A 20,866-nucleotide genomic window follows, 5' to 3' on the forward strand; every position below is an offset into this window, starting at 1 on the left:
ACAAAAATACGGTTTGGATCTAGCGGTTCCGGTTCGGTTCTCCGATTCTGACGGTTCTGAACCGTATACTGCTCAGCCCTAACTTTAGCAAGTTAAATTTACGTTTTCATGTTCGAAACGACAAATAGACATGTGAACATGTGGTCTCCAAAAAAAAACTTATGCCCACAACTTAAGCTACGAGGGGTCTACGTATAAAAAGCATTATTCGCATCTTTATACGAAAAAAAATCTAAAACTAAACGCTACGTCGACGCCTTTGGAATAGATATCTAATACTACCAGTTTATAAAAAAAAATCTACAAATGAGCATGCTAACAATCAATACATGAATTTACATTTGTTACAAGTCTTGTTTTCAAATACTAAATCACAACAGTGGTAGATCTTGCCCAGAAGTTCAGGTGTATTCCAATTTTTTTTTTTTTTTTTTTTTTGAGATCAGGGGTATCATTTGCATAAACCGGAAGAAATAACGATTTTTACATACGTAGACGGAGTTGAGGGGTAGCCTGTGCTAACCCTGCTGCTACACTACCTCCGCGCCTGAATCACAATAACTACAATATAAATATATCGGCCTTTTTTTATGAAAGTTCTGTTTACTAAAGCACTCCAAGTCTAAATACCATAGATTATTTTTTTGAACGGTTAACGGTTCACTCCCCTTAAGAAATTCGCCCGCACTGCGGGTTCGAATCCCAGGCCCCTCCTAAGGTCAAGCCGCACTGGAATTACCCAATATTGGTACCAGAGTGGACTCGAACCTGCACCCCTGCAGAAGAAACTCTCAAGGGGAAAACTCCTGACCTCCTCCCAACCACTTGGGCTGGGGATCATTGGACCTAAATACCATAGATGCCAACTTGATCCTTCATTAACTTTCTTGGTGCATGAACTTATTATCTAATAATTTATAACTACTAGTAAACATTATCATTGATACCACATAAAAGTATTCATTAATAACATTGTTTCAGCTTTGAAGTAGCAGTTGGCCCATGACAGTTTTTACTTAAATGTGACATGTCTCTTGGTTGGAAACCATTAAATATAGCAAGTCAATTCTATGAATCATGTGTAGTTGTGTACCATCTTATGACTTTTTCAATATCTAAGTTTAAAATTTAAAATAGATAGAAAGATAATATTGTATACATAAAGATCCAATTCAAGAGTGATATAACTAGAACAATATTCAGAAATCAAATATGAAATATCACACATGTTACCCTTTAACTTGACACCATAAACCAATATATTTACTTAACCATTAAAAAAAATCAAACTCATGTTTTTGGAGTGATTCTTTAAAACAAACTACTAATACTTAACAAGGTATAAGTTCGCTAAAAGGTGACATGATACTGAATTTGGTAACGTTATACTTTTTTAACAACATCGCCGCCTTTACTTAGTTCAAGACCGTTAGGGTAATCAACATCCACCATAAATCTTGACCAGAACCAATGCTTCTTCCACACGATCACCATTTCTTCAATCGGGATGTTCTTGGTTTCGGGCAAGAAAATGTACACGAAGATCGTCATGATAACAACCCAAAAGGCGAAGAATAGGAAAAGTCCGAACTTCAAATGACATAGCATGGTTAAGAAGATTTGAGCAATTATAAAAGTGAAGATCATGTTGACGGAAACATTGATACTTTGAGCAGCTGATCGGATCTCAAGAGGAAAGATTTCACTAGGCACGAGCCATCCGAGTGGGCCCCATGACCACGCAAATCCCGCTACGTATATGCATATGAAAAGCACAACTACTATGGCATACCATTTGGGCAAATCACCAGGATCTCCATTTACTCCAAATTTAATTGCAATGAAGATTGCAACCGCAACCTATTCCAAAAAAAAAAAAAAAAAAAGTTAAATTAAAATAAGAAACATAATAAGTGGCACATAAATAGGTCAAAATAATTGTGGAGTTTTATCACTTTATGTGTAAGTGAAGGGTCCAATTTGGTACAAACCTGACAAATGAGCATTTGAATGCCTCCTTCAAGGAAAAGAAATCTACGTCCCCACTTATCAACACCATAGATCGAAACACACGTGGCCAAAACATTTACGGTACCGGTAATCACGGCTGACATAAGCGAAGCATCACCTCCAAAACCGATGGTTTTGAACAAAACCGGGGCGTAAAACATGATTACATTAATCCCGGTCAATTGTTGGAAAAACGGGATCAATATAGCCATGGTTAGTTGAGGCCTATACTTCTTTTGCAACAAATTCCTCCACGGGTGTTCAATCTTTCTCGACTCTTCACTTGCGTAAACCAAATCATTAAACTCCTCATGGATATCATCAACACCTCGGATTCTACGAAGCTTTGATCTCGCCTCTTCTATTTGACCACGCTCGATCATTGAGTTAGGGGTTTCAGGGAGGATCAGGGACCCCACAGTGATAATCAAGGCGGGGACCACCGCACCCCCTAGACTAAGCCTCCATCCCAAATTACCATCAAGTTTGTTAAAGAAGTAATTCAATACGTTAGCCACTAAGATACCAATCGTGATCGACAACTGAAAGCCGATGTTAAGTGCCCCTCGGTACTTGTATGGTGCCATTTCCGAAAGATACAGTGGCACAGACTGAAATTAAAAAAAACCATCATCATTATCATACTCAGTAAATCTTACTAATAGCAAAACTCTGGTAAAAAAATGTATTAAAATTTGAAATAATAATATCACCTAACATAACAGTGTAACACTTTTTTAATATTATTTATATATGGTTGTCGCTTAGTTTAATTTAATATTAATAAAACAAATCACTTTCCTTGTCATTGTAGAAGTCAATTGTGTAGGGGTTGCTATCACAATACACAAGTAAACGTTTTGGTGGTGGGATATACCAAAGTGACACCATGTGCGACGAAAAAAACAAAAATAATAAAGTAAAGATATTTGATTAAACTATATTCTAAAGTTGATTAAACAATTTATTGATAATGTAACTTTCATTGTTTTCTAATCAAGTTGTAATTAAACACATAAAACAAAACAAACGTATCAGAAAACCGATTTTGTTTAAAAGCAAGTTGCGTGGTTGGTCAAAAAAGTTAAAAACTAGTGTCAGAAGAAATTAAAAACTTTACTTGAATTAAAGTTACTAAAAAAATAATAATATTGAATAATAGTACTTAATAATTACTAACGTTTATTTTTGTAACAAACTTTGTTCGCTTATGATTTTCTTTCTATATGAACTCATGATTAAAGAGAATATAAGTATATATAACAAAATACATCCATAAAGTAGCATGTCCTTTCAAATTATTATTAGAAATTGTCATAATATAATTAGATCTAACCTTATAAAAAGAAAAAAAAAACAATGAATATGGGAAAAAAAAGGAACAAGAAATTACCTGATTGGCAAACCCAATACCGAATCCGAGAAGAATACGACCAACGATAAGCATCCAAACAGCCTGAGCAAAACCGTTAATAAGGGCACCGGCGCAGAACAAGACACCTCCAAAAAGCATGGAAAGCTTTCGTCCAAGTGTCCGGGTAACAGTCGATGCGACCAACGATGACAACAACGCCGCGAGATACAAGGACGACGTGAACATGGTCAGTGTCTGACTGTCGAACTTACAATACTGGTTTGTCGAATGATCCGCTGATTGTTTCCGATAAACCGATGGGAAGAACTTCTTTAGAAACGGATCCATTGCCGTCACTCCACCTATTTTTACAAAAAAAAAATTATTATAAAAACAAGAAATCTTACGATCATAAAATTAAAAAAAAAAAGCGAAAATTTTAGTTTTCGAGATCGTATTATTATTATTATAATTATTTTTTACCGTGAACACCCTTCCTTAAAATCTACCCTTCCTTAAAATCTACGTTTAAGTTTTACTTTTAAAATGTAAAAAAGTAAAAAAAAAAAAAAATAATGATAATAACCAAGAAATCATATGATGGTAAAATACAAATAAAAAAGTGAAAGTTTCGTTTTACATAATACTATTATTATTATTATTTTTACTATGAATACACACACTTAAAATCTACTTTTAAATTCCATCTATTTAAAAAAAACAAGAAACCAAGAAATCACAAGATCATAAAATACACTAAAAAAAGAAGTGAAAACTTCAGTTTCTAAGATCTTATTCTAATTTAACAAAAAAAAAAAAAAAAAAAAAAAACACTCCCACCCTCTAAAATCTACTCTTAAAATTAAAATCATACTCACTTTATAGGAGTTAAAAAAACACACGCATCCTCTAAAATCTACTATTTAGATCATGACCAGTTCATATAAGATCGTGAAAACATGAAGGTGTAAGAATATTACCGGAGATTCCGATATCGTAACCGAAGATAAGACCACCCATAGCGGCAACAACGCAAGTAAAGGTGACATAAAGAGTGAGGTTCCCGGGGTAAGCTTTGTTACCACCGGGAGCGGTAGGAATACCACCACCGGCCATAATGGCAGTGTGTTATCAGTTATGTTATTGTGATGAATGAATGAAGTGGTTAACAAGAGAACGTATAAAAGGTTTGAAGAAGAGAGGATTGTTTGCAAATAGAGAATATGGGCTTATATAGAGACTTGGTGTGTATGAGATCTATTAAGTTATAATATTATCTAGCTGGCAAAAGAATCAAAAAAAGGATACAAATTGCTGTTATTTAAGCTTCCTATCCTTTTTACAAGTCTTCTCTTTTTGAAACAATTTTTTTTTTTTTAATTTTGGAAATTCTATTTTGTTATTTTCTTGTTGCTTTTTATCTAATTTAGCGCTTTTTATTTGCTTATTTATACACGTCAGCAATCAAAGATGATATTGTCATCCAAGTTCTACGGATAAACATTGTATACCAATAACACAATCCTTCTAATGTTGTTTTTATGAGTGTAGATCCTTAAAAATTCTTTCTTAAATACAATTCCATAAATCAAGTTAACCCTATCCAAATGCGATCCTCATTGTTGAGCCAACTTCCTTTACCATTGCCAACCAACATCTAGAATGGCATCAAGATGGCCGAGGAATTTACATCAATTGTTAAAAAGGATACATGGGCTCTGGTTCCACCTGTTTCTAATCCTATTGTCAATAACTGTAAGTAGGGGTGAGCAAATTAACCACCATAACCGATAACCGAACCATAACCGACATAATCGAACCACTAATAACCGATAACCAATATAACCAATGGTTATGGTTATGAAACTTTGTATAACCGCTCAATCGGTTATGGTTATGGCTATGGTTATGGTTATGAAGCTTTGGTTAACCGATATAACCTAAACCGAACCGAACTTGTGATGTTAACTTCACATAATGAATTTGTGTTTTACAAAACCATATAGAGGGTTTTTACTAAGATAAAAGTATGTTAGTAACAAAATAATCTTAATGTAGATGCCATTTATTTTGATAAAGAATTAAGGTGTTATGCCCATAATTTTTTTTGTTTAAGAATTACCTTCTTAAAAAGAACCCTAAATCGGTAGTTTAACCAAAAAGTTTAGTCTCCGTTATCTTATAAAATAGGCTCAAGCTAAGTTCAAATCGTGCACAACCCTATTTATTTCAAACCTTGCTTGGTTACTTAACCGAAATTAACCAAAACCGAGCCATAACCGACTTCATAACCGATTAACCGTAACCAAAGCTTGGTTATGGTTATGGTTACCAAAACTCCGTAACCGAACTAGCGGTTATGGTTATGGTTAATAGTAAAAACCGAACCAAACCGACCCATGCACACCCCTAACTGTAAGTGGATATACAAGATTAACATGGTGTTATTATAAGATACAAAGCTTGCCTTGTTTCTAAATAGTTTTGCCAACAACCTGGCATTGATTTCAATGAAACACTTAGTCCAGTCGTCAAGTTTGTGCCTATCCAGGTTGTTCTATCTCTTGTTGTTACAAAGAAGTTGTCCTTTTGTCAACTTGATGTTCAGAATGCATTTCTTCATGGCAATCTTATGGAGACGGTTTACATCCGACAACCACAAGGCTTTGCTGATCCCAAATACCTGGATCATGTTTTTCTCTCGAACAAATCGTTATAAGGTCTCAAACAAGCACCGCTTGCATGATTCCATTGCCTATCCGAGGCATTATATAGACTCGGTTTTTAGGGTTCCAAAACGGACCCATCTGTGTTCACCTACAAACAAGGCACCAAACTTCTCTATTTGGGTTTATGTTGATGATATTATCGTCACAAAATATGACACAACATCTGTCAACTGTGTCATACAACTACTCGGTCAAGGCTTTACTACCAAAGATCTTGGCCCCCTTGATTTTATTTCTAGGGATTGAGCTAATTCCCCAAGGGAAGAAATTCTTCTGTGACAAACGAATTACATATTGGATATTCTATATCGTCATCCCTTCATGGCTGTAAACCATTTCCCTTACTAATGAGCTTATCACAACAATGTCACTATATCTCAACTTGACATCACCTTTACAGTCAACAAGGTCTTCGAATACATACACGCTGCTACCGAGAACCATTGGTCAGCTACCAAACACATTCTTTGTTAAGTTAAGGGCACCGTTAATCATGGCCTGCTCATTCGCCATGACTCAGGTTCTCATTTGCATGCCTTCATTGATGCTCACTGGCAAGGCTCCACATTGAGGGCCTTCTCGGATGCTGACTGGGTGTCACACCCTGCTAGTAGCGGAAGCGTATTGTGTGTGACGTAAGAAAGGTAATCATTGCGTCCAATCGTGTATCACCGGCTCAAGACTTGTTTCCTGAAATACATGTAGTTTTAAAAAAGTCAACAAAAGTTGAGCGAGTTCATGCAGTTTATGTTATCATATGAAATCGTAGTATTCATGAAAATTAAATCTTGTATTCGTAGTATTCATGAAAATGAGATCTTGTAATCGTAGTATTCATGAAAATGAACCCTTGTCATCGTAGTATTCATGAAAATGAAATCTTGTAATCGTAGTATTCATGAAAATGAGATCTTGTAATCATGGTATGTTCTGATTCATTCATGGAGTCTGTTAAGGATCTATCAGTGGGTAGCGAGCCCCCTGACATAATGTACCATAAGTAAATAACCAAACCGAGAACACTTTGTCATCATTTGGGATCACAAAAGCACTCCAGGGTATACCAACAAGGAGTGGGGCGTGCCTCAAGCCCAATAGATCTACACCTTTTGCACCTTGGTCACTATGTGATTAATGGTTATTAATGTTATCATCCTACTTATGCACATTGATCATGTTATCTTCTACTCCGTAACTAACATACCAATAGTTTTAGCATGTATTTCCCCTCGATGTTTTTGAAAACAAAACATTGAAATCAGTGAAAGGAGGGACATGAACTCACAAGTTTGCGTTCCGTGTATTATGATATCGAAGTGAGCGTCCGTACGTGTCAATAACCTACATGTGTACTAATCTCGTTAGACACTAGGTCTTTCGGACCTCGTACAAGTTGTTCATCTTGAATTCTTTATTATGTTCTCATTTGTTATCTTTGGAACAACTTTGTATTTTAGAGCGCTGATAGTTTACTCGCTCGATTGTTATGTATATACATATATTCTATACATATTGAATTCATAAGCGTATTCATGTATTCTATGTGTATTGACTTATGTGTGATCGGCTTCGTTCTTCACACGTTCTCGTGCAGTGCACGCATGTCACTGAGCCTTTGCTCATGTCATTGGGCCGAGCCCATGTCATTGGGCCGAGCCCATGTCATTGGGCCGAGCCCATGTCATTGGGCCGAGCCCATGTCATCTATGTTATCGTATCTAACCCATGTTTTAATGTTATTGGGCCGAGCCCATGTCATTGGGCTGAGCCCATGTTATCTATGTTATTGGGCCTAACCCATGTCTTTTATTGTTATTGGGCCGAGCCCATGTTATGTTGTCATTGGGCCCTAGACCATGTATTAAGGAATTTGGGCCTAGCCCATTACTAACTTTGACAGGCCCAATTCTAACTTCAAGAGTCCATTAACATAATTTTGCAATTTTTGCCAAATGTTACCAAGTAGCAACTTAAATAAGTTCATTTTTCCTATGAAAAATGTTTGGTAATTTTTATAGTTTTCGACTTTCCGGATTCTTGTTATAGGTCACTTATATATGTGATCGTTTTAGTGTATAAAAATATGTTATTTTTAGACTCAACATTTAGTAACTTGTTTATGATGTCGATACGCCCAAATTGTCGTCATCAAGTGTTATGTATTTCCATTTCGGCCATTTTCTTTAATTGTCCGATTTGATTTTTCTAGCATTTCTTGGACCATGTAGGAACATGTACGTGTATTTATTTTGATCACCCTATAGGTATCTAATACATACACATACATAGCGCATATTGCAAGCACTTAGCAAGTTTCCGAAAATATATAATTTTTCTTACCAAAAATTATATTTACACATTTTTATATATTTACCCATTTATTTTTGTAAGAATAAATTTAAGTTCATAAGAACTTCTTGAATATTTAAACTTTAAATATTCCCATCAAAATTTCCATAATGACGTTTAAGACCACTAATCGCGTTTAACCTTGTTAATCACCCTTTAATCCCCTTTTTAGTCGCGATTAGATTTTTAGAAAAATTCGTCATAGTTTCCCCTAAAATTATGATGTTTCCCACATTATAAAAACGCGTTTAAACCATGTTTAAATCCATAATCGTAATCAATTTCCAAATCAAGTTTCATTACCCCAACTTTACATGCATGATATTCACATAACCATCTTCAAACCTTCATGAACTTGTTTATATATATTTAACAAGTTTTCTAAAAATATTTATGCTCTTGCGATCATCCCTTTTTCTTTCTTTTGTATACTTGCTTATATATATATATTTTTCTAAAACCACTAAAAATAAATATATATTTTTTTTTTGGTTCATCCACAAGTTCCATATTTTTATATAACCTTGTTTAGGTTATATCACAAGTTTACTAGTTTAAAAGTCATACTTTTAAATTCATTAATGACTTTATACATTTCTAAAATCACTTCCATTTTTACATATGAAGTTCATAAAGTTGAAGATGATGATCTTGCTTAATCTAAACATATTCATGTTTAGATTGTTTTTTTTTAACATAATATGGCAAGATCATTTTATCTAACATAATCTACACTACCACAAACATCAAGATCAACACAAATAATATATATTTAGTTATGTTTAACATGTTAATTTTATGGTTTTGATTATATATATATTTTGGGATTTCAAGATGAATCTTACTTGTACTTTTACAAATAACAAGATATGATAAAAAAAAGGTTAGAATTCTTACAACTAGCACAAAGGCTAGGGATGATCTAGGATGAAGATGATGATGAGAAGAATATGAAGATGTGAAGCTCCAAAATGTCTCCTAGTGTGCATCCATAATTTGTAGCATCCTTATAACATCTTGAAATAGCTTGTAATACTTAATTTTTAGAAGTTTAAAGGTTGAAAAGTGAAAGAATGTGGAGGTGGCTAATGGACGTCAGGGAGATAAAGCAAAATAGGTATTGTGAGTTTTCTTCTTCTTCTTCTTTTTTTTTTTTTTTTTTTGAGTGAAAGAACATGAGGGAAATGGTGAGGTTTGGTAAATATAAAAGATGGCAATTTCTTTCACAAGTCATATAGTTCATGCAAGTCCATGCCTTCCATCATCATGAGTTAGTGTAGGTTGAGGGGTGGGACCCCTTGTGAACGATTTGGGCATGGGGAGGCAAGATTATGTTTTTTTTAATAAACTTACATATGAACATGTGTTTTTTTTTGTTAGATATTTATGTAATTAACCCTGTTCTTGTATGATTAGTAAGATAACCATGTTTAAGATGTTAAACTAGGTCTAACTAGTTCACTAGACAAGTTATCATTAGTTTTGGATGGTAAAAATACTACTAATTCGTTCATCAGTTTGATACCGGGTGGTATACGAAAGGTACTATATAATACCGAGAACTATGGTTCTAATTTACCATCGATGATATGGCGTTTATTTAGGATACTTACGACGCCAAAATATGGTTAACTAGTTCACTAGACTAGTGTAAGTTGTATTTTGATACCTTAAATGCTTTCCGTTTAGGCGTCGGCTAGTTAACGGCACTTTTATTTCGCACCGACGAACGTTTGCCGCAAGTTGTTATTCCGCACCCAAAGGATGTATGAAGTGATTTCAAGTCCCAAAATAAGCTTAACTAGTTCGCCATGTTGTCCGTTTGGCTGTTTTGGCGACGGAAATATTGTTTACTAGCTTGTCGGTTCAATAACGGACAAGTTATGGTGGTTGCGACGTAGCGCCGAAAGTTTATGTTTCGGACACCCCATTAATATCCTCATATTGTTTTCATGTGTTTGTCATCATTTGTCATATTTTTGGAGTCTCGAAAATGCTAAATTATTAGTTCGGACGAATTAAAGTTGTTTTATTTTTTGCGAAACGGACGATTTTGTATTTAGGGCGTTGTACCGGAAAGTCTTATATTTTTGCAAGATATGTTTTCGTATTAGTGTTTTCTTATGTAAATGGACTCAGTTAGGTTATCCGAGTGTCGTTTTTCAGTGTTTCGGTCTGATTTCACGGTTTGCTGGCATGAATAGTGTAACCGTGAATAGTGCACGTGGCACTTTCTACCAACACTTTTAGGACATTGTTTGATTGGGTTCGCAATGTGGCGAAAACCAACATATGTTTAAGCATTGTTTCCTTGTCCTAACATTGTTATCCAATTAACGACACTGTTACGTAATTAAATTACGCTACATGCATGAGATTATGTAAATAAAATAGTGATTAGTTTGTACGGATTTTCTGGTTAATTGCCATTTGTCACATTCTCCCCCTGTTAAAAAGAATTTCGTCCCGAAATTCAAGTTGAGTTATCCTTTGCAGGAGTCTTCTCGAACAGGTGGGGATATTTTTCGTTGATCTGATCTTCACTTTCCCAGGTGTACTCAGGTCCGTGACGTGAATTCCAGTGGACCTTGACTAGTTCGATATTACTTCTCCTTGCCTTGTGGACTTTCCTGTCCATAACCTCGACAGGTTCTTCGGTAATCTGAAGTTTGTCGTCTATATGAATCTATATGAATTTCATCCCTTGGGATGATAACTGTTTCAACGGTCGGACTTTTCTTGAGATTCGACACATGAAATGTGTCATGTACGTTACTGAGTTCTTCTGGCAGTTTCAATTTGTACGCGATGATACCGATCCTTTCTAGAATCTCAAATGGCCCAATGTATCTCGGGTTTAGTTTTCCGTGTTTCTCGAATCTAGCTACGCCTTTCCAAGACGAGACTTTCAGTAAGACTTTGTCTCCGACCTTGAAGGATAATGGTTTACGTCTTCTGTTCGCGTAGCTCTTTTGTCTGTCACGAGCCGCTTGATACCGTCTCGTATCTTTGCTATCTTGTCTGTAGTCTCTTGGACTAGTTCAGGGCCAATGAGTTGTTTGTCTCCGACTTCCGCCCAACACAGCGGTGATCGGCACTTCCGTCCGTATAGTGCTTTGTATGGGGCGGCTTTTGATGCTTGCGTGATAACTGTTATTATATGAAAACTCCACCAGGGGTAAATGAGTATCCCAGTTTCCGCCCAAATCCATCACACAGGCGCGAAGCATGTCCTCCAACGTTTGGATGGTTCGTTCGCTTTGTCCATCGGTTTACGGATGAAATGTTGTGCTTAGATCTAAACGAGATCTAAATGATGCTTGAATTGATTGTCAATTCCTTGACATAAAGCGACCATCTCGGTCAGAGATTACTGAAACATACACTCCATGACATGCCACAATCTTTCTAAGGTAGAGTTCAGCTAACTCCTCGGTACTGTCTTTCTCGCGAATCAGTAAGAAGTGAGCTGACTTGGTTAATCGACCAACGATAACCCAAATCATGTCATGACCTTGAGAGGTCTGTGGTAGTTTTGTGATGAAATCCATTGATATCTGTTCCCATTTCCAAATGGGAATCTCAGGTTACTGTAATAAGCCAGACGGCTTTTGGTATTCGGCCTTGACCTTTGCACAAGTTAGGCATTTCCCAGCATAGGTCGCAATATCTCCCTTGATATTAGGCTACCAATGGTATTCTTTTAAGTCTTGATACATTTTATCTGGATCGTGGATGTGTTGAATATTTTGGCTTGGGTGTTTTATCCAGCACTAAGTCTCATAGACCGCCTAAATATGGAATCCATATCCTTCACATGAAATATAAAGTGTCATCTTTGCTCGTTTCCCTTTGTTTTTCTAATCCTTGCAAGGATTCTGGTTAAATGTTTTCCGGCTTTAGAGCTTCCTGTTGTACATCGTGCACTCGAGTGGTGAAAGTCGTTTGAATTGTCAACTCCAAAGCTCGTACCCGAAATGTTTTGACTCGTTCCTTCCGGCTCAAAGCATCCGCTACAACGTTTGCTTTGCCCGGATGGTACTTGATTTCACGATGATAGTCGTTCAACAACTATACCCATCGTCGTTCGCGCATGTTTAGTTCCTTTTGATCGACTATGTATTGAAGACTTTTATGATCGGGGAATATGGTACACTTAGTACCATAGAGATAATGGCGCCAAATTTTTAAAGCGAATACCACTGCGCCCAACTCTAGGACGTGAGTGGTATAATTCTTTTCCTGAACTTTCAACTGTCGTGACGCGTACGCGATGACTTTTTCACGTTGCATTAATACGCAACGCAAGCCTTGGTGCGATGCATCACAATACACAACAAAGTCATCGGTGCTGTCAGGGATTGATAAGATTGGCGCTTGGCATAGTTTATCTTTGAGCGTTTGGAATGCCATTTCTTGTTTTTCACCCCAATCGAACTTTCTATCTTGTTGAGTGAGCGAGGTTAGCGGTTGAGCCATTTTAGAAAAATTCTCAATGAATCTACGATAGTATCCTGCTAAGCCTAGAAATTGTCTTACTTCCGTTAGGGTCTTGGGAGCGTTTCAGTTCTTTATGGCTTCTATCTTAGCTGGGTCCACATGTATTCCATTCTCATTCACAACGTGACCGAGAAATTGGACTCGCGAATCCAAAATTCGCATTTTGAGAATTTGGCATACAATTGTTCTTTCTTAAATAGCTCCAGAATAGTTCTCAAGTGTTGTTCATGTTCCGCCTTGGTTCGTGAGTATATTAAAATGTCATTAATGAATACGATCACGAACTTGTCGAGATATGGCTTACATACCCGATTCATCAAATCCATGAATACGGCGGGAGCGTTTGTTAGGCCGAAAGGCATAACAAGGAACTCGTAATGCCCATAGCGAGTCCTGAACGCTGTCATAGGAATGCTTTCCTCTTGGATCCTCAGCTGATGGTGTTCAGATCTTAGATCAATTTTGGAATAGAAGCTAGAACCTTGTAACTGATCGAACAAGTCGTCAATCCTTGGTAAAGGATACCGGTTCTTTATGGTTAACTTGTTCAGTTCTCGGTAATTTATACACATTCGAAAGGTTCCGTCTTTCTTCTTGACAATAGCACCGGAGCTCCCCAAGGTGAGAAACTCGGTCTATTGAATCCTTTGTCAAACAATTCCTGAAACTAAATAAATAATTCCTGCTTCTCCGAGGGTGCGGGTCTATATGAAGCTTTCGCCACCTGTGCAGCTCCTGGCACAAGGTCAATACTGAATTCGACTTGTCGCTGCGGAGGTAGTCCCGACAAGTCTTTTGGAAAGACTTCAGGGTATTCCATTACCACAGGGATGTCCTCCACCTTGCGCTACTCGGCCTTCTTGTCGACCACATGGACAAGAAAGGCGATGCATCCTGTTCTCAGACTCTTCCGAGCCTTCATACAGTTGTTGGTCAGCAGCCGTGTGTCGTGTTTCTCTCCGTGCACCAAAAGATGTTCTCTCGTCAGACAGGAGGAAAAAGAATAATAGTTTTCGGAGCACAACTACTTCTGCTCGGTTGTCGGCCAACCAGTCTATGCCAGATGTTAAGTCGTAACAACCTAATTGAATGAGTGAAAAGTCGTTACTAAATTTTCGTGCTCCAAGTTCGAGTGTGCATCCTTTGATGTCTTTCCTGACTTGACTAATTTACCATTGGTCAATCCTATTGAATGGGAGGACGTCTTGTTTACTTGACTCGGCCAAGCATACTTTGAATTTTATGGGGATGAAGCTAATACCGACACCGGTGTTAAACAACACGGATGCAACGGGTCGGTTGATAGGAACGTATCAGTGACCCTTAATGACTTCACATGACTTCGCTAATTCCTCATTAGCTAACTTGATAGATCAAGACATGTTTAACCTACATGACTCTAGTTCGTGTATATGCTTATAAAGACACTAAGTTAAGACGACGTTGGTATCCAAAGAATTGATACATGATGGTTGTAGAGTATAGCATACCCCTAGACTTGCTTACTCACTAGCTTGATTCATCCTTAACCATCCTTGCTCGTAGTGACCTCCTTGCCACAGTAAAAACCACCTCGTTCATTCTTAAATATAGCTAACTCATTAGTTGTTGTTTTGTGCCAAGTCTCACCACACTGCTACTCTTGTCACTTTTGCAAGTGCCCTCATGATGAAACTTTCACCTATCTCATTCTGAATTTTGACAAGTTATTAGCATACTTCTTAATGCGAGCATCGATTATGGCAGTAATCGCCTTCGCTTTACTTGTCACAGGATTTATCTTTCTCTTAACACCCTCCTTGGGCAGTCCCCCATCCTCACCACATCCTTGGCGAGACTAACTGAGAGAGTTACTTGAAAATAAATCTAGGTATGGTGACATGATGTGATCATGATTCGGATCTCAGGGCTAAACCCCAAATGTAGCGCTCAGTGCTTTAGATTCGAGTGTTATCCAGTATGCAACAATCCTTGGGAGATCGTAGAGGCGTCAGCGGTATCCAACAACATTAGTCTAATGATGATCGAGTTCTAAAGTTTGGTTCTCAACCTTGGAATTTACCACTAGCAAGCAATACTATTCTCGCCTAATATTCTTGAGTTCTTCCCACAATAACCTCTTTGTTATATTACTCCATATAGTTTGCACTTGGAGATTCCACCAAGTTAACGCCTCATTCAACAGATGGCTATTCGTTTACCAAAACGTTTACTTAGGAGTACATTTATTAGCAAGGTTAACTAGTTTCATTGTCTTTATTTAGCGGACATAACTTACCGCACCTCTCGTACCGATGAGGTCACGCGGATTGTAATCCGGAGATGCCTTAGAATTAAAACCTGGTGTGATTGCATCTCCAAGTGTGGCATTTCCACTCGTCCTCGTCCCATCGGAATTTGTACCACTTGAACTACTGGTACCATCAGTACCGTCACTAGTGTCGACTCGACAACCTCATGTTGTTCCATATGACCTCTAGTTCAACTTTAATAGTGGGGCGCTGATTAACTGACCCTCTTCTAGGCGTAGATTTTCTTGTCGATGCCACGTTGTTTCCGATACATAATATCATTAGGTCTAGGCTTTTATTTGGACAGATATAGCCTATCATGCGCCTAAGAATTAAGAATGTGATTGGTCATGGAAACCTCAAGACAGCGTTGCTCTGGTATGTTTGAACAATGATATACATGAATAAATGCATTCCAAAATGTATAGTACCTCTTGAGTGTATTATCCATGTGCCTAAATGGGAAAAGAGGTAATTCGTTGAGAAGGAAAAACCAAACGGGCGTCTCCAATTTTTACAACGTGTATCCCATACTTCATGGATCTCGATTGCCCAAAGTAGGAAAAATCCTTCGTCGCACTAGCCCGTGTGACGAATACGTTGATACTCCTTGAGCTCCACGAGCTTCGACAAAATTGTTATAATTTCCATAGATGTCAAATAATGCAATGAAGGAGTTGTAGCATGGCACATGCCATAGCATCCCTTGGAATAGGACAAATATCAAACGACAGAGTTTAATGTAATCATCTCCGATAACTAAGATAAGGTAAGGTGTCATAGACACCAAAGAACCAGCCCATGTACAAGAATTTCAAGAATGTTGAGGAAAAATCCTCCATGAGTGGCTAACGAGTTTTGTTTGCTTTTAATGACTAGTCTCAGACGACTCATGTTATAGATCGAATGTTAAGTGCAAACAATACGTGTAGTCTTCCTGTATCGTAGAGTGTTATAGTAACCATTCCGGTTAGTGTTCTACTAGATAGAAATTTGAACAACTTAAGAACTTTGAGTAGATAGTGATCTCTTACTTTGACCCGCAGAGTCCACCAGAATTCCCATGCACTACAAGTTGTTATTACGTGGGCCCCCGTAATAATAAATTGTCTTGCATGGTCACCCTAGTGTCTCTCGTTCAAAGCAGACGATCAGTTAGAGAGAGGACTCTATTGTCTACACACCTTCAACATAGAAGGGACCGTTGTGATGGTCCACGTGCTAACGACCATTGTCATTATTCGTGAAAGGGCACATTGTTAGACGTAATAGAAACAAGGGGATTCGTAATAATAGCAACCTGAGGGGAACCTTTCAGATGAGTCCTTCATCCTCCTTGTCTGGACGAGAGTGTCATCAATCACAATTAGTATGAGCCTTAGGGACCTCGTCCCACTAGTAGAGTTGTTGTCCAAGGACGCCACCTCTGCCTCGTCGTCACTACCGAAGCCAGACATATACCACCCGAGGGAAAACAACCATCCTCCACGAGATTAATGCTTTAGGGTCTCGCTCCAGGACCACGTCCGCCATACGCTTTGCAACAGACGCGAGGTTGTCATTCTCATCGCGTGAGTCATGGGTAATAACAGAATTCATAGTCGAGGGTATTTTCGTTCTTGGCAAATATTCCGTACAACATATATACAAATACATTATATATATAATCACTAAATCTCATGTTGTTTTTGTTCTCGTGTTTCACATGAATTCCTAGTGTTTTGAGTCTATTCCTTAAAGACTAAACATGTATTGATCCATATCCGTTACTTATGATTGAGCTCGCGTGATAGATCCTCATGTTATCATGACACAATGAAAACCTTTTGTCATTTTTGTCATACTTTTGAAATCACTTTTGTAATGTTATCGACTTTGTTTTCATGTGTGAGCCCCTCGGTGATTGTAGACCAAACTTTAATAAAAGTTTTTCCCCGGTTCACTACAATCGGAGCTCTGATACCAATCTGTCACACCCTGCTAGTAGCGGAAGCGTATTGTGTGTGACGTAAGAAAGGTAATCATTGCGTCCAATCGTGTATCACCGGCTCAAGACTTGTTTCCTGAAATACATGTAGTTTTAAAAAAGTCAACAAAAGTTGAGCGAGTTCATGCAGTTTATGTTATCATATGAAATCGTAGTATTCATGAAAATTAAATCTTGTATTCGTAGTATTCATGAAAATGAGATCTTGTAATCGTAGTATTCATGAAAATGAACCCTTGTCATCGTAGTATTCATGAAAATGAAATCTTGTAATCGTAGTATTCATGAAAATGAGATCTTGTAATCATGGTATGTTCTGATTCATTCATGGAGTCTGTTAAGGATCTATCAGTGGGTAGCGAGCCCCCTGACATAATGTACCATAAGTAAATAACCAAACCGAGAACACTTTGTCATCATTTGGGATCACAAAAGCACTCCAGGGTATACCAACCAGGAGTGGGGCGTGCCTCAAGCCCAATAGATCTACACCTTTTGCACCTTGGTCACTATGTGATTAATGGTTATTAATGTTATCATCCTACTTATGCACATTGATCATGTTATCTTCTACTCCGTAACTAACATACCAATAGTTTTAGCATGTATTTCCCCTCGATGTTTTTGAAAACAAAACATTGAAATCAGTGAAAGGAGGGACATGAACTCACAAGTTTGCGTTCCGTGTATTATGATATCGAAGTGAGCGTCCGTACGTGTCAATAACCTACATGTGTACTAATCTCGTTAGACACTAGGTCTTTCGGACCTCGTACAAGTTGTTCATCTTGAATTCTTTATTATGTTCTCATTTGTTATCTTTGGAACAACTTTGTATTTTAGAGCGCTGATAGTTTACTCGCTCGATTGTTATGTATATACATATATTCTATACATATTGAATTCATAAGCGTATTCATGTATTCTATGTGTATTGACTTATGTGTGATCGGCTTCGTTCTTCACACGTTCTCGTGCAGTGCACGCATGTCACTGAGCCTTTGCTCATGTCATTGGGCCGAGCCCATGTCATTGGGCCGAGCCCATGTCATTGGGCCGAGCCCATGTCATCTATGTTATCGTATCTAACCCATGTTTTAATGTTATTGGGCCGAGCCCATGTCATTGGGCTGAGCCCATGTTATCTATGTTATTGGGCCTAACCCATGTCTTTTATTGTTATTGGGCCGAGCCCATGTTATGTTGTCATTGGGCCCTAGACCATGTATTAAGGAATTTGGGCCTAGCCCATTACTAACTTTGACAGGCCCAATTCTAACTTCATGAGTCCATTAACATAATTTTGCAATTTTTGCCAAATGTTACCAAGTAGCAACTTAAATAAGTTCATTTTTCCTATGAAAAATGTTTGGTAATTTTTATAGTTTTCGACTTTCCGGATTCTTGTTATAGGTCACTTATATATGTGATCGTTTTAGTGTATAAAAATATGTTATTTTTAGACTCAACATTTAGTAACTTGTTTATGATGTCGATACGCCCAAATTGTCGTCATCAAGTGTTATGTATTTCCATTTCGGCCATTTTCTTTAATTGTCCGATTTGATTTTTCTAGCATTTCTTGGACCATGTAGGAACATGTACGTGTATTTATTTTGATCACCCTATAGGTATCTAATACATACACATACATAGCGCATATTGCAAGCACTTAGCAAGTTTCCGAAAATATATAATTTTTCTTACCAAAAATTATATTTACACATTTTTATATATTTACCCATTTATTTTTGTAAGAATAAATTTAAGTTCATAAGAACTTCTTGAATATTTAAACTTTAAATATTCCCATCAAAATTTCCATAATGACGTTTAAGACCACTAATCGCGTTTAACCTTGTTAATCACCCTTTAATCCCCTTTTTAGTCGCGATTAGATTTTTAGAAAAATTCGTCATAGTTTCCCCTAAAATTATGATGTTTCCCACATTATAAAAACGCGTTTAAACCATGTTTAAATCCATAATCGTAATCAATTTCCAAATCAAGTTTCATTACCCCAACTTTACATGCATGATATTCACATAACCATCTTCAAACCTTCATGAACTTGTTTATATATATTTAACAAGTTTTCTAAAAATATTTATGCTCTTGCGATCATCCCTTTTTCTTTCTTTTGTATACTTGCTTATATATATATATTTTTCTAAAACCACTAAAAATAAATATATATTTTTTTTTTGGTTCATCCACAAGTTCCATATTTTTATATAACCTTGTTTAGGTTATATCACAAGTTTACTAGTTTAAAAGTCATACTTTTAAATTCATTAATGACTTTATACATTTCTAAAATCACTTCCATTTTTACATATGAAGTTCATAAAGTTGAAGATGATGATCTTGCTTAATCTAAACATATTCATGTTTAGATTGTTTTTTTTTAACATAATATGGCAAGATCATTTTATCTAACATAATCTACACTACCACAAACATCAAGATCAACACAAATAATATATATTTAGTTATGTTTAACATGTTAATTTTATGGTTTTGATTATATATATATTTTGGGATTTCAAGATGAATCTTACTTGTACTTTTACAAATAACAAGATATGATAAAAAAAAAGGTTAGAATTCTTACAACTAGCACAAAGGCTAGGGATGATCTAGGATGAAGATGATGATGAGAAGAATATGAAGATGTGAAGCTCCAAAATGTCTCCTAGTGTGCATCCATAATTTGTAGCATCCTTATAACATCTTGAAATAGCTTGTAATACTTAATTTTTAGAAGTTTAAAGGTTGAAAAGTGAAAGAATGTGGAGGTGGCTAATGGACGTCAGGGAGATAAAGCAAAATAGGTATTGTGAGTTTTCTTCTTCTTCTTCTTCTTTTTTTTTTTTTTTTGAGTGAAAGAACATGAGGGAAATGGTGAGGTTTGGTAAATATAAAAGATGGCAATTTCTTTCACAAGTCATATAGTTCATGCAAGTCCATGCCTTCCATCATCATGAGTTAGTGTAGGTTGAGGGGTGGGACCCCTTGTGAACGATTTGGGCATGGGGAGGCAAGATTATGTTTTTTTTTAATAAACTTACATATGAACATGTGTTTTTTTTTGTTAGATATTTATGTAATTAACCCTGTTCTTGTATGATTAGTAAGATAACCATGTTTAAGATGTTAAACTAGGTCTAACTAGTTCACTAGACAAGTTATCATTAGTTTTGGATGGTAAAAATACTACTAATTTGTTCATCAGTTTGATACCGGGTGGTATACGAAAGGTACTATATAATACCGAGAACTATGGTTCTAATTTACCATCGATGATATGGCGTTTATTTAGGATACTTACGACGCCAAAATATGGTTAACTAGTTCACTAGACTAGTGTAAGTTGTATTTTGATACCTTAAATGCTTTCCGTTTAGGCGTCGGCTAGTTAACGGCACTTTTATTTCGCACCGACGAACGTTTGCCGCAAGTTGTTATTCCGCACCCAAAGGATGTATGAAGTGATTTCAAGTCCCAAAATAAGCTTAACTAGTTCGCCATGTTGTCCGTTTGGCTGTTTTGGCGACGGAAATATTGTTTACTAGCTTGTCGGTTCAATAACGGACAAGTTATGGTGGTTGCGACGTAGCGCCGAAAGTTTATGTTTCGGACACCC

The 20,866-nt window shown here is 36.8% G+C and overlaps 1 protein-coding gene across 1 annotated transcript; it reads right to left on the bottom strand.

Moving 5' to 3' along the window:
* Nucleotides 1-1,156: 1,156 nt before the first annotated feature.
* On the bottom strand, nucleotides 1,157-4,570 carry LOC110939767 (sugar carrier protein C). Its single transcript, XM_022181333.2, has 4 exons — nucleotides 4,345-4,570; nucleotides 3,404-3,726; nucleotides 1,992-2,621; nucleotides 1,157-1,860 (listed from the first exon to the last, which is right to left on the bottom strand). Exons 1-4 carry the CDS (start codon nucleotides 4,478-4,480, stop codon nucleotides 1,384-1,386), a joined length of 1,566 nt encoding a protein of 521 aa, XP_022037025.1. The 5' UTR covers nucleotides 4,481-4,570; the 3' UTR covers nucleotides 1,157-1,383.
* Nucleotides 4,571-20,866: the final 16,296 nt, after the last annotated feature.

This window comes from Helianthus annuus, chromosome 5 (genome assembly GCF_002127325.2).
Source record: "Helianthus annuus cultivar XRQ/B chromosome 5, HanXRQr2.0-SUNRISE, whole genome shotgun sequence".
Taxonomy (NCBI): domain Eukaryota; kingdom Viridiplantae; phylum Streptophyta; class Magnoliopsida; order Asterales; family Asteraceae; genus Helianthus; species Helianthus annuus.